General features: G+C 49.0%; 2 protein-coding genes and 1 non-coding gene across 19 annotated transcripts in view; 2 read left to right on the forward strand and 1 right to left on the reverse strand.

Moving 5' to 3' along the window:
* The window catches only part of DCAF4 (DDB1 and CUL4 associated factor 4), a 35142-nt gene extending 30058 nt beyond the window's left edge, over positions 1-5084 (forward strand). For 6 of the 14 annotated variants that reach the window (XM_054448391.2, XM_054448393.2, XM_054448392.2 and 3 more), the window contains one exon: positions 1317-2352. In XM_054448391.2, coding sequence (XP_054304366.2) covers positions 1317-1510 — 194 coding nt within the window. In that variant the 3' untranslated portion in view covers positions 1511-2352. Of the gene's footprint in view, positions 1-1223; positions 2353-3571 lie in introns of those variants that run through there. The other 8 variants (XR_008493651.2, XR_010123750.1, XR_008493652.2 and 5 more) reach the window with 5 other exon arrangements.
* Positions 5085-6023: 939 nt separating this feature from the next.
* TRNAC-GCA (transfer RNA cysteine (anticodon GCA)) lies at positions 6024-6095 on the forward strand. The gene has a single exon. It is a non-coding gene; the product is annotated as a tRNA-Cys (tRNA).
* A 6091-nt stretch (positions 6096-12186) lies between these two features.
* Positions 12187-22005, reverse strand: part of ZFYVE1 (zinc finger FYVE-type containing 1) — a 52975-nt gene continuing 43156 nt past the window's right edge. For 3 of the 4 annotated variants that reach the window (XM_054448388.2, XM_054448387.2, XM_054448389.2), the window contains 6 exons: positions 20923-21020; positions 20713-20830; positions 18336-18506; positions 17564-17744; positions 16854-16967; positions 12187-13857 (listed from right to left, as the gene is read on the reverse strand). In XM_054448388.2, the coding sequence (XP_054304363.1) occupies positions 13625-13857; positions 16854-16967; positions 17564-17744; positions 18336-18506; positions 20713-20830; positions 20923-21020 (915 nt within the window). In that variant the 3' untranslated portion in view covers positions 12187-13624. The remainder of the gene's footprint in view (positions 13858-16853; positions 16968-17563; positions 17745-18335; positions 18507-20712; positions 20831-20922; positions 21021-22005) is intronic. The other variant, XR_008493648.2, reaches the window with a different exon arrangement.

A 22005-nucleotide genomic window follows, 5' to 3' on the forward strand; every position in this document is an offset into this window, starting at 1 on the left:
CTCTCTGGCCACTAAGCCCCCTGGAAGGGAGTTACCAGCTGATTACAGATGGTGGTGGCTATAGCGTAATCAGACAGTGTGCAGGCTCAATGCTTTCACACTGGAATAGTGGCTGCTGACACTGCAGAATGTGCTCTCAGTCTTCAAGAATTGTCACCTCTACTGGTATTCCTGTAGAAAGGGCTTATTCCCCATGGAACATTTTTGTGGCTAGGAAGCATCACTTTGTTAGGACGTTCATAGACTTATTTACTATTCTCATCAATACCAGGACTTCGCTTCCTTTTTAAGTCGATTTTTCACCTATTTTTATCACAGAAGAGCTCCTGTGAGCTGGATGATAGAGGGAGCTCAGCCTTGCTGAGAGGCAGATGCAGGTAGTCACCAGCTGCAGTAATAAACTGCAGCCGGGATTCAGCTTCAGCCAAGATAGCACTTATGGTCTTAGAGTCACACAGGTGATTAGAATCACAAATGTGAAATCCATGACTGCCCAAGGCCTGTCCTCTTCTCCTGCTGAAGGTCTCCAGTAGTGTATATCATGTTTCTGGGCTGCTGTAACCCATGCTGTTGTGTGTCACAGTCCTCAGAACTGGAGCCCTGAAGACTTAAACTGGTCCTAGGAACTGAAGCATTAAACCAGAAAGAGCTGTGGGGAGGGTTGTCAACCTAGCCCATCCCCAGGATGTAATGACTTTGACAGATTTTACTATAACATGGAAAGATCAGGCCAGGCATGGTAGCTATAATTCCAGCACTTAGGGAGCTTGAGGCCAGGAGTTTAAGACCAGTCGGGGCAACACAGCAAGACCCTATCTCAAAAAAAAAAATTAGGCATGGTGGCACACACTTGTAGTCCCAGTTAACTCAGGAGGCTGAGGCAGAAGGATGGCTTGGGCCCAGGAGTTCAAGGCTGCAGTGAGCCCTGATTGCACCACTGCACTCCAGCCTGGGCGACAGAGCAAGACCTTGTCCCTAAAAAAATGGGGGAAATCAGTTGCATGTCACCTAGACCAGGTGGGCCACGCTCGCACTTGAACGTTCCATGACATCAAGAGCAGCAGAATCCCCAGACATTAGCCAGGATGCCTCCGAGCCACTCATGGCATCACACAGCCAACCAGGGCATCTTGTCATTGTTCTAGCACAACAGGGCGACTTGGGTTATCCGTAGAAATACTGTCCGTTAATGAGTTTGTGTTTTGACTTACATGAAATCACAGCCCTGAGGAATCTTGGGAAGCCATGTCCACATGTAGGTAAGTTTTCCTTTGCATTCTCTCACTAGCCTGCCATGTGTCTCTCCTCTTTCCTAGTGGGCCAGGACTGCTACACAAGAATCTGGAGCCTCCACGATGCCCGCCTGCTGAGAACCATACCCTCCCCGTACCCTGCCTCCAAGGCCGACATTCCCAGTGTGGCCTTCTCGTCGCGGCTGGGGGGCTCCCGGGGCGCGCCGGGGCTGCTCATGGCTGTCGGGCAGGACCTTTACTGTTACTCCTACAGCTAATTCTGCAGGGTACAGCGCACAGCCGTGTGGATTTGACTTACGGGAGTAAAGTATAACTTTTTATTGCATCTAATAAGGGCGTTTTAAGTGACACTCAGTGTACACAAATCCCATCCTCTGGCTGCTAGGAGAGAAGTGCTGAATGTTCCGTGTGGAGACACTCAGGAAAGTTATTTCAGTTAAATTGCTGGCTCAGAGAGCTTGGAAGTCCTTTTCATAAAAGGTACCTCTTTCCTTTTCTTATTGAATTCTTAGAACTTAGTTAACCCTCCCTGCCTTTTCTTAACAAAAAGGACTTTTCTAAGGACTGAAGATTGGCAAAAACGGAAAGCTTCTTCCACCAAGAGCCCATTGGAGCAGCCCAGTGATGAGACGGTGAGATGGTTTGAGTCCTCGGTGCCTTGGTCGCAGGAAGAAAGACCTGCATCCTGCATCTGTACTTGGGGAAGCCAGCAGAGAGGACGGGGAGGTTACTTCTCTAAGTTTCTGCAGAAATATTGAAGGCTGGAGTTTGGAATCCTTAAACTTGGCCTTCTCAAACTCAGCAGCAGATCTCCACGATTCTCCTGTTATTATTCAAAGGCGTTGGAAGGAAAGATGGATCTTCTTACATGCTAGAAGTTTTAAACAGTCCTTAACATGCGTTTGTTGAAGCACCTTCCAGAATGTAAGGTTCAGCAGCTCTGGTTTCTATTACAGTGACTTGAATGTCAGATTCAAGGGCCCGGTGTCAAAGGAAGTTGGTTTTGACTTTTTGTAATCTAGGAGCGGCGGTTTGTGAGATGTTTATTTGGTGTTAAAGAGCCTGATTTTTCTACCAAACAATAAAACCAAGAGAAGAATCATGGTGTGACATGTGCTTCTGTGAATGACTCAGGAGATCATGAAGCTTGGGCTGCTGGGACCAGCTTTCATAGCCTTCCTGGAGAGCTTCCCTGGGCCCCTCCAGACCCACTCTGCCCTCATCATCTGTCCATCTCCACCCTGCTCTGTACATGCCCAAAAGACTCACCTCTGGACTAGGTCAGGGTTCCCTGGCTCCCAGCGGCTAGGTATGTTCAGCCAGTGGGAAGCAGCAGCAGAACACAGAGGGCAAGAGGAGAGGGAGGTGGGATCGCTGGTTCCTCAGCTCCCTTCTGGTTGGGCTGTGGGTGGCTGTAACCAAAACCCACCACTTCTATTGGAAAGCGCTGAGAGCGAGCCGGGTTCTTCATTTGTCCCTTCAGACCTGCAGCTGGTCATCACACCTCACTGTTGCTGGCCCAGGATGCCTCACTAGATAGACTCGCAGTTACCCACTTGAATGTTTCCTGCCAGTACCCTGACAAATACAGCGTATTCTATAAAGAACCAAATTTTATTTATTTATTTTTTTTGAGATGGTATTTTGTACTTGTTGCCCAGGCTGGAGTGCAATGGCGCTCTCACCGCACCCTCCACCTCCTGGGTTCTAGTGATTCTCCTGCCTCAGCCTCCTGAGTAGGTGGGATTATAGGCGCGTGCCACCATGCCTGGCTAATTTTGTATTTTTAGTAGAGATGGGGTTTCTACATGTTGGTTAGGCTGGTCTCAAACTCCCGACCTCAGGTGATCTGCCCGCCTTGGCCTCCCAAAGTGCTGGGATTACAGGCGTGAGCCACTGCACCTAGCAATTTTTTATTTATTTATTTTTTTGAGACAAGGTCTTGTTCTGTCACCCTGGCTGGAGTGCGGTAGCACGATTTTGGCTTACTGCAACCTCCACCTTACGTGTTCAAGGGATCCTCCCACCTCAGCTTCTCGAGTAGCTGGGACTACAGAGACAGGGTTTCACAATGTTGCCCAGGCTGGTCTTGAACTCCTGAGCTCAAGTGATCTGCCCATCTCAGCCTCCCAAAGTGCTGGGATTACAGGCCTGAGCCACCGCACCTGGCCCGGTTCTTAAATATATTTAATCTGTCCGCCCCAGTTACCTAAGGCTCTGACCTCTTCCCTCTCCCACCAGCAAACCCCAGGGCAGTTTGCACTGTGCCCCTCAGCACTGTGGCTGACAGTGTTCTGTATTCTCTTCCCCACATTCAGGATCATGGTGGCACAGGAAGGGATGGCTGGATAGTAGAATACATCCTCCACATCTTCAGGAAAGGACAGAGATACCTCAACAGGAGAAGTTGGGCAGGGACAGGCAAGTGCTGCCTCCATTTCCAGCCTCATCATGGTTCCTGGGCCATAGTGAAGCCTGGTTGAGGGGAAGAGGCCCAGGGACTGCATCCTTCCAGCTTTTCTTCACATACACAAGCAGATGGTGCCACAGTGCTCCCTGATATTAGCTAATAAGTACCTACTGTATGTCAGGCCCCCCCCCCCGTTTTTTTTTTTTTTTGAGACATGGTCTCAGTCTGTCGCCCAAGCTGGAGTGCATGAGTTGCAGTAGCACAATTACTACTCACTGCAGTCTTGACCTCCTTGGGCTTCAGCAATCCTCCCACCTCAGTCTTCTGAGCAGTTGGGCCCACAGGTGTGCACCACCGCACTCAGTTAATTTTTTATTTTTTGTAGAGATGCAGTCTCCCTATGTTTCCCAGGCTGGTCTTGAACTCCTAGACTTAAATGATCCTCTGGCCTCATGAGGCCTCCCAAAGTGCTGGCATTACAGACATGAGCCATTTGTAAGGCGCTTCTCACCCTCACACTAACCCCACGGCACAGTTTGGGAAACAAGTTTCTTGAGTTAAAGTGGTTTGGCAAGAAGAGCTGAGCTGGGATTAAAATTCTGCGCTTCCCAACTCTGAAGCCCCTGTTCCCCTCACTGCTGCATCCTGCTCATTTTCCAGGCCCAGGTTAACAACAATGGGAAAGAGTTGAGAGAGATTTTTCTAACAGGGTAAACCCTCCTCCCAGCCCAACTCCATCCTGGGCCACTCCTCTAGTCACGTGATCCTTTGTACCATTTGGTCCAATTGATCTTGATCTCATCCATTTTTTCCACATGGGTCAGAGACAAGGGTGAGATTTTTCTCATTTCTCGTGGGAGAAAGGCAAGCTCTGCCAAGCCCAGAATTTCTGGCCCCTCCTGTCCCAGCACAAATCATTCACAGTCTTCCCGCAATTATTCCTGGTGCGGGGTTTTATTTCTAGGAAGCCTTCTGTCCCTCAACCTCACCAGCCCTTGGCTTTTCAGCCCAGAGGTTCAGGACATTTGAGGATTGCGTGTTTGGCTGTAGGCATGGGGAATGCAGTGACTACGCCTGGTTGGCATCCCATACCACACCCAGGGGAATGGGGAAGCCAAGAGGTGGAGTGAATGCAGGCTCAGGCCTCTCTCTCCTTGCCCCCAAGGGCATCCTCTCCAGCAGGTGGCTGGGCATGACCACTACAATGCTGACGTCAAACCGGTCAGTGGGTTCAGTGGAAGGTTCGGCTACTGCGGGAACACCCCAGCTCTCTGTCGGAGCACGTCTGTCTTTGGAGAGGTCACCCACTTCCCTCTGTTCTAACAGCATCTCTTCCCTTCATAGCCCTCAACCTGAATTTCTAAGACAGGTTTAGATGAACTCTCAATGTTATTTTACATTTAAAAAATTTGTGTCTCCAAGTGTGCCGTTTCTTCCCTGAGATTGGGGAAGGAGCCAGCTGTACTCTCGACTTCTCTTCCCCTGGAGAGGAGGTGAGACGAGAAAGGGCTTCTCGGGCCTATGCCCTTGCACGCCATACCAACGAGTGCCAGCTTTGAAAGGAGAGGCTTCACTTCTCCCCTGCCAGTGGGATAAGAAGGAGCCACACTATTCAACCTCAATAAAACACTTCCCCAGCAATCAGCAGGACCCCAGGGTCAGAGCTGGCTATTGTTTCCATCAAGAACAGAGCAAAGGCCAAGCTCCGTGGTTTACGCGCGTGTAATCCCAGCACTTTGGGAGGCCGAAGTGAGGCCGAGACAGGAGGATTGCTTGAGCTCAGGCAGTTGGATCACTTGAAACCAGCCTGGGCAACAATGCCAAAACCCTGTCTTTACAAGATACACACACACACACACACACACACGCATGCACACTCTATATATATAGAGAGAGAGAGAGAGAGAGAGACTCTCACTCTTAGCCCAGACTGGAGTACAGTGGTGTGATCTCAGCTCACTGCAACCTCCGCCTCCCAGGGTTCAAGCAATTCTCCTGCCTCAGCCTCCCTAGTAGCTGGGATTACAGGCGCCTGCCACCACGCCCAGCTAATTTTTTTGTATTTTTAGCAAAGACGGGGTTTCGCCATGTTGGTCAGGCTGGTCTCAAACTCCTGACCTCACCTCGGCCTCCCAAAGTGCTGGGATTACAGGCGTGAGCCACTGCGCCCAGCCCAGGATGTCATTTTTCAAGTGTTCCCTTTCAGTTTATTGGTGGCCAAGGGAAAAGCCAAAGCAGATGATAGATAATTAAGAAGGTGAGGCTTTAGAACACAAAGCTTGCCAGAACTCTAGTGTGGGTGGAACTTGATTGTATTGAGTCACCATAAGTGGACAAGGAATGAGCTTCTGACAGGTGAAGGGGGTATAGCTCAGGGGTAGAGCATTTGACTGCAGATCAAGAGGTCCCCGGTTCAAATCCAGGTGCCCCCTTCCTGGATGTTTTCTACTTTAAAAGTAAATACTGTCAGCCACAGTGTCACCAGAAAAGATGAAGGAATTTTCAACTTGCTCTTGTGCTAAAATTGTTCCTCCCACATTCCAGCTGACCACTAGGACAAAAAGCCCCTTTAGGACCTCCGTTGCCTTCCATTAAGACCAAGTACCTGAGGAAATTCTAAATCTATGAGTAAGTCTGAAAGCTGTGAACACAATTTGGCCATCGGGTGTGTGTCAGAGTATATATAAAAATGTTCCTTCAACATATACTTTTGAAAAGCTCCCTTGAGTTAAAACATGAAAGAAGGGCCAGGCACAGTGGCTCACGCCTATAATCCCAGCACTTTGGAAACCAAGGTGGGCGGATCACTTGAGTTCAGGAGTTCAAGACCAGCTTAAGCCACATGGCGAAACCCCGTCTCTACTAAAAATGCAAAAATTAGCCAGGTGTGGTGGTGCATGCCTGTAATCCCAGCTACTTGGGAGGCTGAGGCAGGAGAATTGCTTGAACCCAGGAGGCGGAGGCTGCAGTGAGCCCAGATCATGCCACTGCACTCCAGCCCGGGTGACAGGAGAGACTGTCTCAAAAAAAAAAAAAACCTCTTTGATGACATCCTTTGCCATGGTCTTTAATGCTACGCAACCACAACTAACCACTTTATGGGGCTTTCCCTTTGTCAGTTTTACAGTGGCCCACCCTTTCCCCTAGTTTCTTGTCACCAACCGTAATTAGGGTGATCTGGTGTTCAGCACCAAGGGTCTTCAGCCACATAGGTAGGCTCATCACAGTTGGGGGCAGCACACAAGGATGGGCCTAGCACTTGTCTAAGGCTTTGGCAGCTTATCGAATTCCACGTGCTAGGCCATCGTGGATGAGGGCAGCCTTTGGGACCTTTATAAAGCAGTATTAAGGTCCATGACACCTCCAGCAGTGATGCCTTCCTGGACCATGGTGGTGGGTTAGGGAGGAAGCTGATTCTTGAACACACATGAGCCTCTGCCTCCACGACTCAGTAGCGGCGGGGAAAGAGCAGCAGTTTGTTCTTGGTTAACACTCACTGCACCTAAAATGTGGTCTAGGTTGCATGAAAAGGGGTTAAACTTGGCCAAGAAGTTGATTAAGCATTTTGGCCAGTTTGCTTGTTACCACTGATGTCATAAAAATTAATATGTTACAATCTCCGAGCATCTTTCTTTTTTTTTTTTTTTTAGACAAGGTCTCACTCTGTCGCCCAGGCGTGATCTTGGCTCACTGCAGCCTTGACCTCCCAGGCTCAAGCAATTCTCCCACCTCAGCTTCCTGAGTAGCTGGGATTACAGACGTGTGCCACCACACCAGTCTGATTTTTGAGGTTTTGGGGTTTCTTTTTTTGTAGAGACAGGATTTTGCCATGTTGCTCAGGCTGGTCTAGAACTCCTGGCCTCAAGCCATCCACTTGCCTTGGCGTCCCAAAGCACTGGGATTACAGGTGTGAGCCACCGTGCCTGGCCTTGAAGGATTTTCCATTTTGCCCTACTCCCCAGGTGACAATGAAAGGTAGCAAATGAGCAGGTGATTGTGACGGCAGCACTGAGCTGTGATAGACCCCTTGCTAACTAGCTCAGTGTTTGCTTACTTATAGCCTTCTAGAGACAACAATGAATGGCACACACTGGTTATCAAAAATGTCCACAAATACTGGCCGGGTGCGGTGGCTCATGCCTGTAATCCCAACACTTTGGGATCACTTGAGGTTGGGAGTTCAAGACCAACCTGGCCAACATGGTGAAACCCCGTGTCTACTGAAAATACAAAAACTAACCAAGCGTGGTGGTGCACACCTGTAATCCCAGCTACTCAGGAGGCTGAGGCAGGAGAATCCCTTGAACCCTGGAGGCGGAGGTTGCAGTGAGCCGAGATTGCAACACTGCACTCCAGCCTGAGCAACAGAGTAAGACTCCACCTCAAAAAAAAAAAAAAAAAAAGCCCAGATAAATACCGCCTCATGTCCCATGTTGCTGTGGACACCCGAGAATCCAACTGGCCCAACATGGTTTGGAGGGCGCTGCCAGCCTCCTAGCTGTCCCCAGCAAGGTTCCTCACATCAGGCATCCTTCATCGAAGACCGAGTCAGCCCCTCCCTATTACCTGTCAGCCCTAGATCTGTCCTGGTCTAAATCTTCCACCTAACCATCTCCAAAAACAATTTCAGGCTAAACTCTTATTTCTTCTTGGTTTCTCCGTTTGTACATGTTGCTAAAAGGCTCTGGTCCTGCTCTAAGTCTGTCATCTCCAGTCCATCCACTGTACTGCCACAGGAATGATCTTTCTAGATCTTTGCTTTCGATGGCTTCCTGTGCCTCAGATAGAGTGTGTGGCCTTTTGTGATCTGACTTCATATGCCTCTCCATCCTCTTGCGCCATCTCTGCCTCACACCTGGTGCTCTCGGGATACCACGTTTGAAGTCTGTCCCCCACACACCTGGGCCTCTGCTCAAGCCACTCAACTCCTTTTCATCCAGAAAAGTCCAACTTTTAAGGCTCAGCGTAAAAGACACCTCAGGGAAGTTTCGTTTCCCCAGCACTTGAGGCAACTAGACACTTGTTATGATGAACAATTTTTTGTTTTGCCAGCATGATTTCATTTTCATTACTACAACCCTAGAAAGTAAATTTCCACACTTTACAGAAACAAAAAAACTGAATCTCAAGAGAGTGATTTGCCCAAGGTCTTCTGCTGATAAGTGTAGCAGAGCCAGCTGAGGCTCCTACTGAAGTTCAAGACTCTATTAGGCCCCTTGTGTTGGGGAGAATGGGCTTCTTACTGTTCCTCTGGACATTTAAGATCTTCTTGGGTTCAGTTCAACAGTTTCTCCTTTTCTCCCTCTTTCCTTAAGACTCACTGCCTCTGCCTCCCACAGTACCTTCTGGCCTGGGCCTGGCTATCGTATCTTTGCTTGCTCCTACTACCTGCCTGCCTGCTTGCACTCTTGGCTTCACGTGAATAAAGGCAGCTGTTGCAATACCAAAAAGGATATTCTCTGTAGATGCCATAATCTGAGCAAAGGCGCACAGACACAAATGCTCCTGGTAGTCCAGGGCAGCCAGAACTGAGGTGCCGTGGTGGCTGGGAAATCCATTCAGGCCCTGCTTGTGTTGCAGTATTTTTGTGTTTGTTTTCACAGAGACAGGGTCTTGCTATGCTGCCCAGGCTGGTCTCAAACTCCTGGCCTCAAGTGAACCTCCCACCTCAGCCTCCCAAAGTGCTGGGATTATAGGCACGAGCCACCGTGCCCAGCCGAGTTCCACTATCTTTGGATATGAAATGGAGTTATCTAAGGATAAAGCCAGAGCGTCAGAGAGATTCTGGCTAGAGTTAAGGGTATGGCCAGTTTAAGGTGGCCGTTGAAAACGTTTGGCAGTGGTTAAGTCCCTCAGTACAGCATCATGTACTGGAGGACTGCATGGCTCGCTGTCTACAAATAGTAGTTTCAAAGATGGCTCTGTTCACATGAGCCTGTCACTAAATTACAGATTATCTAATCCCAGAAAACCCCACACCCTATGGGCTTTAGTGTTCACGAGTATGTGACAATTTCCAAAGTACATTAAAAAAAAATTATACCAGGTGCAATTTAAGAGTTAGGAGTTAGAATGTGCTCAGATTTTGTACAGTAACTAAAACATCCTATTCATGATGAGAAGAATTACAGACTACGATTGTGGGTTCCACTATCTCTCCCTAATGATGGTAGGTCTGAAATGGAAAATGCAAACATAGCTGAAAAATTAACACTAAATCACAACTTTTTTTAACAATTGGAAGCTGGCCAGGAGCAGTGGCTCACACCTGTACCCCTGCACTTTGGGAGGCCAAGGCTGCAGATTGCTTGAGCCAGGAGTTCAAGACCAGCCTGGGCAATATGGCAAAACCCCATCTCTATAAAGTTAAAAAAAAAAAAAATTGGAAGCTTAGCTTGTGTTATAGACTAGATCAACTTGCTTAATCTCTCAGCCAGTGAGTCTTTTTAATGAAAAATAAAGCTGCTTTTAGTGAAAAAGTGTGACTGCCCTCGGCCATGAGAATCTCCAAGGCCAATGGAAATGATCAAAGCTAAGCTTGCTGACCACACTAGCAGTCATCTTGATTCTTACCTTTCCTCCTAAGAAGATACTGACCTTACCTGGAAATGCAAAAGAATTAACAAGCTGTAAAGGGGAAGAAAAACAGGGGGAGAAGCTCTACAGTGCAATGGTGATAGAAGGGGTCTGGGGCTGCCTGGACTCAGGCCAGCTTGGAGTGTGCCGGGCAACGCTGGGCTTCTGATCCTCTAGGAGCCAGTGTCTTAGGCTGTAAGACAAGAACCCTACTGCGGACCTTCCAGTGTGGTTGTGACAATTAACCATGTAAAGCTCCTAGCATAGTGCAAGGCACGTTAACAGGCACTTAAATATTGGTTCTCTTTGCTTTTCCGGTTCCCAAATAAATCAGCAGCTAAACCCAAGAGATGTGTAAGGATCCCACTCGGTCTCACTGATCAGGAGACCGCATCATTCTCAGCCACGAGTTGCAATCTCCAGTCACACCCTCAGGGATATGTTCAACAACCGTCTCTACCTATGAGCAAGTCTTTTAAACCAGAAAGTGATTAAAAGCCTTTCCGTGGCTCCCCCTGAAAAGGAGGGGATGAAACTCTGTTACTACATGTCAGGATAGTGGTTACTCCTGGTGGGGGGAGGGACCAGGAGTTCTTGGAGGACAACCATGTTGTTTCTTAATCTGGGTGCTAATTGGTTATGTAGTATTCAGTTTGAGAAAATCAAGCTTAAGTATAGATGTGTAATAGTTCAATAGGTTTGTTGTTGTTGTTGAGACAGGGTCTCACTCTGTCATCCAGGCTGGAGTACAGTGACATCTCTGAGGCTCAAGCAATCCTCCTACCTCAGTCTCCCGAGTAGCTGGAATTACAGGCGTGCGCTGCCACATCCAGCTTTTTTGGGAGGAGGGGTTGGTTTTCTTGGTAGGGACAGGGTTCACTCACCACGTTGCCCAGGCTGGTCTCAAACTCCTGGGCTTAAGTGATCCACCCACCTTGGCCTCCCAAAGTGCTGGGATCACAGGTATGAGTGACCGCGCCTAGCCAGGACTATGTATTTTAAACCTAGGGAGTGAAAATCAGGACTAATACCCCATCTCTTCTACTGTGCGAGAGGATTCCTCAACAGATCCTGACCCGACAGCTGCCAGAGTGTAACCTGGAGAACCCAAGCTGTGAAACCGCTACTGCTGAGCCTTGCTCAGCCAATGCCACTGCTGCAGAAAGGGGGTCTGCCGGGTGACCCCGGCTGCAGAAAGGTCTGAGGAACAGCTCTAAGTACAGGATAAGTGGTAAGAATGTGGGGGCCCTAAAGTCAGGAGAAAGAATTCCATGACTGTCAGCTATTGCCTTCCCTACATAAAGGAATATTCATGACCAGCTCAAAGCTCTGGTCCCAGTCAGCACACTGATCTGGGTGGGGCATGGTATCTAGTGAAGGGCTGGGGACAACAGGCTGTGGTCATGAGACTGACATCCACTGCACAGGATCATGGTTTGGGGGTACTTGGCTATGGTGTTTTTTGCTGTTTTTTTTTTTTTGAGATGGAGTCTCACTCTGTCACCCAGGCTAGAGGGCAGTGGCGCGATCTTGGCTCACTGCAAACTCCGCCTCCTGGGTTCAAGCCATTCTCCTGCCTCAGCCTCCTGAGTAGCTGGGACTACAGGCGCCCACCACCATGCCCGGCTGATTTTTTTGTATTTTTAGTAGAGACGGGGTTTCTACATGTTGGTCAGGCTGGTCTCGAACTCCCGACCCAAAGTGATCCCCCCCCGGCCTTGGCCTCCCAAAGTGCTGAGATTACAGGCATGAGCCACCACGCCCGGCTGGCTATGGTTTTGAAAAAGTTCTTATTTCTCAGAGTAAAAGACTGCAGTATTTGCAGGTAAAATATTACCGCTCTTGAAACATGCCCCTTAACTGGCCTCTGCTTGGAAAGCCACCATCAGCTGGAGAGAGACGGTGGCCAGAAGGCACTGATGGAATGAGAGGAAAGAGCCAGCACAGTTGAGATGCAGGAAGATTCCTTTATGATGGCGAATTGGATGGTACACAGTTCTAGAGTAGGGACCCAGTCACTGGGCCCCAGGAGGCAGGAGGAGCAGGGCTGAGAGGGACGACACACTCCAGGGCTCATGTCACACCGATACGCGCACCAGGAATGACCGCCATATACTTCCCTAAAGCTCAACCCACCCACCAGTTGAGTTAAGAATTATACTTTAATTCATGTCTGGCCACTGAAGATCAAATCCACCATGATGATAGGATTTCAGCACAACGGGCCCTTTCCAGTCATGACAGACAGAGATGTCCAGGCTGTTGAGGAGAAACAAAAGTTCCTTTGACTTCTCTTGCAAGGACCAAAGAGAGAAATTTTTTCTTTACGATCTGTTGAAATATTTATATAGACTTTTAAAAACAACTAACAGTTCATCCTGTGCTCAGTTTCCCTGGAAGGTTTCTCATGATCGCCCCTCCGAGAGCTAGAGGGGTTGTGTGTCTGGGAACAAAGGATTAAGACACTTTAAAATAAGCAATGAAAATCCTAGTGCGACACTCAGAAGCAGATGGTGGGCTCGAGGGGGCCGAGGGGTGGGAGGCGGGTGCTTCGATTGAGGGGCTGGGTGACGTCTTTTGGGAAAGCCGAGTGGAGACAGAAGTGTCGGGGCAGGAAACCCTGCTGGGGAAGGCTCAGTTCCTTCCTTGCTGTTTCCTGGGGGACCAGGGACAGCACGGCCCCTGCATTTCTACTTCTCAGGGCCGAAGACCCGACCTCTGACCCTCCACCCACTCCGGTGACCTGCACGCTAAGTTGGGTGGTCTCTGACTAAAACAGGCTTAAGCCAAGAATTAGGATTCGACTCCCAGGAGACCCAGGGAGAATTCCCTTCAGGCTGTTTCAGGCAGGAAGGACCAGGGAGGCTCACTCCCCAGGCAGCTGACAGGCATGGAGGGAAGAGCCAAGGACAGGAGAGGCTTCCAAGGCTCCAAGAGCAGCAGAGGAAGGGGCCAGCCACGCGGTGGCCGTGGACCTGGCTCGGCTCGTGAGGAAGATGTGCTGCCACTGCCACCTCACCCTGTGTGGAGGAGACTGTGCGAAGTCTTCGCAGCCAGCAGCAGCCTCGATACGCCCCGAGTGCCTTTCATATGTATATATGAGAGAGATATATACACATATATATTCATTATTTTTAACTGAAATAAATGCAACGGATTCAGGTTCATTCCCCTTTGCGATGAGTTGCTCGGTCCCCTGCCCTGAGGGGTTCACACCTTCGGGCCTGCCCCCAGGCTCTCCCCTACTGAGGTAAAGTGGCCCTGGGATGCAGAGAGGACAGGACACACACCACAGCAGGTGACCGGGAGGAGGGCCTACCTCGCAAGACTGTTTCTAACCCTGAGAACCTAAGGAATTGTGAAGGACTCGGAGAGGGGGCTGGGGTTAAAGGTCACCAGGCTTTTTATTGCAGTTGAAGCAGACTCGGACGGGATGGTCCCAGCCACGAGAAGGGACAGCCCTGCGGTCATGGGAGCACTCATCACAGAAGCCCTGTCCGCAGGCCCGGCAGTGGTGCTTGGAGAGCTTGATGCTGAACTCCTTCCGGCAGTTGTGGCAGTGCAGGATTTCATGGTCAGGCACCCAGTATGCAGGCCTGGCCGCGTCCTTTACCAGACCTAAGGCAGGGAACAATGGTCAGGACACCCAAAGCCCAATACCCCGAGGCCCAACTAGCAAGAGAGCATCCTCGGATGCTCACTGGCTTATAATCCCAACTGCACACAGAACTGCTGACAGAGCTTTTTAAAAATGCAGAAGCCCAGGCTCTGCCACTCACATCCAGATCAGAGTCTTTGGGACTGTAGCATAGGCACTGATTTTCCCTTTTCCTTTTTCGCATTTTTAAAGATTTTTTGGAGTCAGAGTCTCATTCTGTCACCCATGTTGGAGTGCAGTAGCACGATTTCGGCTCACCACAACCTCTGCCTCCTGGGTTCAAACAATCCTCCCACCTCAGCCTCCCAAGTAGCTGGGACTGCAGGCATGCACCACCACATCTGGCTAATTTTTGTAGAGACAGGGTTTCACCATGTTTTCCGGGCTGGTCTCAAACTCCTGGTCTCAAGTGATCTGCCCACCTCGGCTTCCCAAAGTGCTGGGATTGTAGGCATAAGATTATAGGCATGAGCCACCATGCCCTTTCTTTCTCTTTTGTGACAGGGTCTCACTCTGTTGCCCAGGCTGGTCTCAAATTCCTGGGACTCAAGGGACCTTCTGCCTGAGCCTCCCAAATAGCTAGGATTATAGGCATGCACCCCCACACCCAGCTCCTTGATATTTATATATCTATGAAGCCCTCCTTGTAAACTGAAGGGGCAGCCGTGTTAAGAACCCCTGGAGGAACTATAAAGAAGTCTGGGCTCTGGAGTCAGACACTCAAATCCTAGTTCTACTGAGATCAGGTTAATCAGCAGCTGCTGGATTAAGAAAGGTTAGCTAAGTCTGGGCATGGTGGCTCACACCTATAATCCCAGAACTTTGGGAGGCAGAGGCGGGAGGACCACTCAAGGTCAGGAGTTCGAGACCAGCCTGGCCAACATGGTGAAACCCTGTCTCTACTAAAAATACAAAAATTAGCCGGGCGTGGTGGTATAACCCCAGCTACTTGGGAGCCTGAGGCATGAGAATCGCTTAAACCTGGGAGGTGGAGGTTGCAGTGAGCCAAGATCACGCCACTGCACTGCACTCCAGCCTGGACAATAGTGAGAGTCAGTCTCAAAAAAAAAAAAAAAAAAAGAAAGAAAGAAAGAAAGAAAGAAAGAAAGAAAGGTTAGCTAACCTCTCAGGGGCTTACTCATCTTTAACAACCCACCTGCAAGAGTTGTGATGAGGATGAGAAGAAAGAACATACCTGACACACTGGCCTGGTACTCAACACCCTGTGGGCGCTCAGAATGGCAGCACTTGGTGAGCACAGCCAGCAGGCTATGCTCTGCCTTCTGTGCCAAGGACAGTTCTTGCCTCTCCCAGGTACCCCTGGGGACAGATGCAACCTGAGATTTAAGCTTGGGCAAATCCAGAAATTCCTACATCATCTACTCACTTTGTGAGCTGCAATGAGGAAATCTGCTCCAGGCCATTTTCATCACTACCCACTTTTGCTCGCTCCCCTACAATGTGCCACACTGCCCCAGGCCTGACCAGCCTTGCCTAAGCCCACCAAGCACTGGTTGATTTCCCTCCCTCTCCCCCTCACCATCCTGAATACAAATACCCCTCACATCCAGGGCTGGGTAGCTATTTTAAATCTTTTTTTTTTTTTTTTTTTGAGACGGAGTCTTGCTCTGTTGCCCAGGCTGGAGTGCAGTGGTGCGATCTCGGCTCACTGCAAACTCCACCTCCCAGGTTCACTCCATTCTCCTGCCTCAGCCTCCCTAGTAGCTGGGACTACAGGCACCCGCCACCACGTCTGGCTAATTTTTTTTGTATTTTCAGTAGAGACCGGGTTTCACTGTGTGTTAGCCAAGACCGTCTTGATCTCTTGACTTTGTGATCCGCCTGCCTCAGCCTCCGAAAGTGCTGGTATTACAGGCGTGAGCCACGGTGCCTGGCCAGCTATTTTAAATCTTAAACTACTAACAGTTTGGCTGGTGTAACAGACTAAAGACAGCCATAGAATCTTTCACCCACTTTCTATCTTTGACACTCCTGCCCCCTCCCTTGAATCTAGACAAACCCTGTGATGGCAGCAGACTCCAGGAGATGACAGCAGAAGTGCCTGTCTGCAGTCCTAGGCCTTAAGAGATGGGCAGGTTCAGCCGGGCACAGTGGCTCACGCCTGTAATCCCAGCACTTTGGGAGGCCAAGGCGGGTGGATCACCTGAGCTCAGGAGTTCGGGACCAGCCTGGTCAACATGGTGAAACCCCGTCTCTACTAAAATACAAAAATTAGCTGGACATGGTGGCAAGTGCCTGTAATTCCAGCTGCTTGGGAGGCTGAGGTAGGAGAATTGCTTGAACCTGGAAGGCGGAGGTTGCAGTGAGCCAAGATCGCACCACTGCACTCCAGCCTGGGTGACAGAGTGAGACTCCATCTCAAAAAAAAAAAAAAAGAGAGATGGGCAGCGTCCACTTCCTGTCTCTTGGAACATTAACTCCTGGAACCCTGACATCATTTAAGAAGTGCCAAAGAAACCACTGAAGAAGCCTAGAGAATACAGAGACCAGGTGAGGCTCTGCTACACACAGCCTCCTAACTGTCCCTGCCAAGGCACCCAGCTTGTAAGTGAGGTCAGTTTGGACCCTTGAGACCACTCCAGCTACCACCCCGGAATATCAGGTAGTAACTAAAGGCAATGCCACTTGGAGCTGAATAATTACCCTTCCTGACTTCTAGACCTACAAAGACATCAAAGATGGCTGTTTTAAGCCTTTACATTTTAAGGTAGCTCGTTACACAGCACTAGATGCTGTAAGAGAATGGCTTCCAGGAATATACACGAAACTACTAAGGCATTCAGCAGAAGCAAGCAAATGTATGGCATTGTGTAATTGATTCCTTTACCACCCATCTCAATCTAGGTTGGCAAGCCTTTACAAAGTGACAGCCCAGGGCACCTGAAACCCCTCAACCCGCATCCACTATCCCCAAGAGAAGCAATGTCAGGCCCACCTAGTGGTATGTCAATGGCTGTCACCACGGCTCCCAGAGTGTTCTGCACGGCCTCGCCCACCTTCCGAGCAATGAGTGTTCCACCTTCATCATCCACCTGTGCCTCGGTAACAGCTGTAGACAATAATAAAGGAAATGCTGTCACCTCTAAGTCCTCTCCCAAATGGAAAACTCAGGGACCAATAGCAGAACGCTTCTGGATTCTGATCCCAGACACCACTGTGCTGTCCTGCAACTATTGCAAGGGTCTGTGCTGTGGGTGAGGTCGGCCCAGACTCTGAAATTAGATGACATCTGTTAGTCCTTTAGCTGCAACCTTCTGGGGCTCCTTTATAACCCTTCTTTTAAAGTAAGGCAGAAAGGTTCTAGGAGCAAAAACTAGAACCTTCCCAAAGGAGAAGACTGGTCTAAGCCATCTCTGGTAAACACTGCAGCCTTTTCAGAACTCAGTTGCTATGTGCACGTTCCCTTCCCCCAGAAGCACCTCTGCAGCTGAGAATGCAGGACAGGTTCGAGCCCCTGAGGAACAGCACCCATAGGACGCTGTTAACAAGGAGCTTAGAGGCTGACTGGCCAAGACCAGAAGTACTCTCACAAGGGAGATGTGGTTAGGAGCGGGATTAGGGCGTCCGGATATCCAGTTCTTAGCACCCAGGGCCAAGGCGGGAGGTTCTCCCCTCCACCCCTGCAGCTCCCAGGCCCCACGTTACCTAACTGGACATTCCTGGCTTCATAGCAGTTGTCACACACCCGCACCGGCGCAGGGCCCCAGCCCCGCTCAGGCACTGGCCGAGTCTTTGATGAACAGCTGTCACAGAAGCCCTCCCCACAGGCTCGGCAGTGATGCTTAGTGTCATTATCTTTAAAGGACGTCGCACACTTGTTGCAGCTCTGTTCCAAGCCCAAAACAAAACAGAGAGGCAGGTAGGTATGGTACATGTCTGCTCAGCTGAGGAAGTCAACAAGACCCCGGAGCAAGCAGAAACTAAGGCAGGTGGCGTTAGCTCAACAAGGACAAGAGCTTTGTAGTAACGCGTTATCTGAGAGTGGAAAGGAAGCCTAGTGGACAGTGAGTTTCCTTTCACTAAGTGTCTGGGTTGAAGCTGGGTGCTCTCTTGCTCTGGGTGCTGTAGCGTTAATGGATCAAGCTGAGGATGACCCTAAATAACCTCTAAACACCCCTTTTCCTCCAGATTCTTATCTGCATCCTCACATATCAGAGCAATATTCACTGGTCGTCACACACAAGGAAACTAAAACTCACCAGAGAGAAAATACTTGCAGGAAAACATGAAGGGAAATCAATGGGCAAAGAGAAACTGGCTGCCTCAACGACTCCTCCCCTTGCCGGTACTCACAGAGCTCACTGCACTGGCAGAAAATGTTTGTGTCTCCCTCACAGAACAAGCTTAGCACAGGGCAAAGAGGCATTAAGCAGGATGGGCTGTGCCAGGGGTGGAGGGGCATCCTGCCACACCATACCAGAATCTGGGAGTTGGGCCTCCAGTAGGCAGGGGCGATCTGGTCTGTCAGCCAGGAAGTCACAGCCTTGGTGGGTCCAAGGCTAAGCTCGGACACCGACTGAGCCATGAAGTTCATCCCGTCCAACAGGCGCTGGGCAGCATTGTTGTTGTCCTTCAGAAACCCATCAGTCTGAAATGAAAACGCAGGCTTCCATCATGCTCTGAGAAGGGAGTGAAAGGAAGGAGGAAGAGGGATGTTTGGTGAGTTACACACTCACCATGGCCAACTCAGAACCATTAACTCCCCAGCAGGGAAGAATGGAGACACACCAGGAATCCCTCTGGCTTTATTCTCTTCAAAGTGACCATAAGACTTGATGTGTAGCCATTCAATTCAGGACTTACTAAGCCCATATAATACAGGAGATGACACCTCCTCCAGGGGGTCCCCCACCGCAGGCTGAGTTAAGAACCTTTCCACTCAGTTCTTCTAATACTTGGACATCTCTAGGAATCCTATTTCTGTGTGTCTAAGTACAATATCCATTTATGTATCTGACTCCCTATTAAACTCTGAACTCCCTGACAATAACTCTTTGTCATTTTTGTATTTTGTAAAGTAAATAGCTCAATGCTGGGCATAAGGTACACAACAATGTATGCTGTAATAATGAATGAAGGAAGGAAGGAAGGAATGAGCAAACAAACAACAGGGAAGGCATCTGTATCCTCCTAATTTCGAGGACTGTGAAGGATGTGACCTGAGAGTAAATTACTGCAGTCCTGTTTTCCTGGAACATAAACTGTCTTACCACCTTTACTTTCTCACCATAAGGCCACGTTAAATCCTTGGAACAGAACGGCATAAACCATTATGCCAATGAGGTGGGCTCCAATAATGAGACTACTATATAATAACAGATTTTAGTGGGCCTGAAAATTAGAAAAAGGAGGAGAAAAATAAGGAAATCGGCTGGGTACAGTGGCTCACGCCTGTAATCCCAGCACTTTGGGAGGCCGAGGTGGGCAGATCACGAGGTCAAGAGATCGAGACCATCCTGGCCAACATGGCGAAACCCCGTCTCTACTAAAAATACAAAAATTAGCTGGGTGTGGTAGCACGTGCCTGTAATCCCAGCTACTCGGAAGGCTGAGGCAGGAGAATTGCTTGAACCCAGGAGGTGGAGGTTGCAATGAGCCGAGATCACACCACTGCACTCCACCCTGGGTGACAGAGCAAGACTCTGTCACAAAAAAAAAAAAAAAAAGTTTAAAAAATAAGAAAAATAAGGAAATCTTCAGTTTTATGGTACCTATAGGATCCAGGAAAGCTCAGGAGGGAACCTGCAGGTAGGATTCCTAGGCTGAACAGTGGCTTTGGGAATCACCCAGCGAGGACAATGACGCAGAGTAAAATAAGTCCCTCGGGGAAAATCACTTGCCTTTTTGCCATGAAAGGAAAAGGTTTTGGATTTGTTGTGATTTATGGACAATGCTAAGTGTAAACAGTGATTTAATGCAGAATGAAAGCATGATATCACTGCCTCACAAACAGATTTGTATTTCTGACATCTGGAATTCAAAAGTTAAAAAATAATCATTAGACTGGGCGTGGTGGCTCACACCTGTAATCGCAGCACTTTGGGAGGCCGAGGTGGGTGGATCACCTGAGGTCGGGAGTTTGAAACCAGCCTGACCAACATGGAGAAACCCTGTCTCTACTGAAAATACAAAATTAGCCGGGCGTGGTGGTCATGCCTGTAATCCCAGCTACTCGGGAAGCTGAGGCAGGAGAATCACTTGAACCCGGGAGATGGAGATTGCAGTGAGCCAAGATCTCACCATTGCACTTCAGCCTCGGGAACAAGAGCGAAACTCTGTCTCAAAAAAAAAAGATTAAGGGTCTATAGGAATCCCACTTCTTAGAATATACTTCAAGAAAATTTCCTAAAACAAAAAAATGGCTTTCTTACACAAAAATGGTCACTTGCATTTTAATGATTTTTTTAAAAAGGTAGAAATAAAACTAAATAAAATAGCATTATGAGAAAAAAAAGAAGCAGGAAAAAGGCATGTAAATATTTGCATCTAGAAAAACATACACATATAGAAAATGAAGGAGTAGAACATGGAAAAACGTTTTATTTGCCAAAGGAGTAAACCTATAGATTTTGTTTATTTCATTTAAAGTTGTACTTCTCATACATATGCTAGAAAAAATAAAAACAATTAAAGGTCCAGAGAACAAAAAAGCTTTCCAGATCATGCCTTTCTAAACCACCAACATTCTGAAATTCATGGTTAACCTTAATTTTAAGCAGGTTCCAGTTTTCTACACACATGAAAAACTGAACGACACAAGATAAAGAAAAACAGAGAAATCCAACAGTTCTTACTCCAGGCCACACATGCACAATCTCTGTCCGCACCACCGTATCCACAGGATCTTGGTTTCCAAACCAGTACTGCCGACTACGATAGACCACCCCACAGTTAGGACATTCGATCACATACCTACAAGGAAGGCAAATCAATACTGTTACCCAGCCAGGTGCCTGGGGAGACAAACACACCAGAAAACCTTGAGCCATGTTGTTTAAACTCACCCAGACCAGGCATATTTTGCGAGACCCATCCAGGGGGAGTCAGTGGAAGCAGATGTTTTGGGCACTACACTGACTTCCTCGCCTCTCTCATAGCAGGCCTGAAACAGGAAACACTCTGCTAGCTTATTGTTTGTCTTTTGTTTGTTTTTTTTAACAGACACGGGATTTTACCAGCCCAGGCTGGTCGCGAACTCCTGGGCTCAAGCAATCTGCCTGCCTCAGCCTCCCAAAGTGCTGAGATTATAGGTGTGAGCCGCCATGCCCAGCCTTCTGCTAGCTTTTCCTATGTACACCACACCCCCTACATCCATCCTGACCCTCCACAAACCAAACCAGCTGAGAGACTTTCAGACACTGAGTTTAGCACCTCAGAAGAAGGTTCATTCCTCTAAAGAAGTCAGTGCCCAGAGTGGTAATGAACTGAGTGTTTGTCCATCCCAGGCACAAAAACTGAGCTTTAAATTATATACCTGTCACAGACAAGAGGACAATCCAAAACTAGTTTCCTGAAGAGCACTTCTGCTCTTAAGAATGAATGTTCGGCCGGGCACAGTGGCTCATGCCTGTAATCCCAGCACTTTGGGAGGCCGAGGCAGGCGGATCACAAGGTCAAGAGATCAAGACCATCTTGGCCAAGATGGTGAAACCCCATCTCTACTAAAAAAAAATACAAAAATTAGCCGGGCGTAGTGGGGAGCGACTGTAGTCCCAGCTACTCGGGAGGCTGAGGCAGGAGAATCACTTGAACCTGGGAGGTGGAGGTTGCAGTGAGCCAAGATCGCACCACTGCACTCTAGCCTGGTGACAGAGTAAGACTCTGTCTCAAAAGGTCGGGCGCGGTGGCTCATGCCTGTAATCCCAGCACTTGGGGAGGCCCAGGTGGGCAGATTACCTGAGATTAGGAGTTCAAGATCAGCCTGGCCAACATGGTGAAACCCCGTCTCTGCTAAAAATACAAAAATTAGCTGGGCATGGTGGCACATGTCTGTAATCCCAGCTACGCGGAAGGCTCAGGCAGGAGAATTGCTGCAGCCCGGGAGGTAGAGGTTGCAATGAGCCAAGATTGTGCCACTGCACTGTAGC

This window comes from Pongo pygmaeus, chromosome 15, assembly GCF_028885625.2.
Source record: "Pongo pygmaeus isolate AG05252 chromosome 15, NHGRI_mPonPyg2-v2.0_pri, whole genome shotgun sequence".
NCBI classification, from domain to species: Eukaryota; Metazoa; Chordata; class Mammalia; order Primates; family Hominidae; genus Pongo; species Pongo pygmaeus.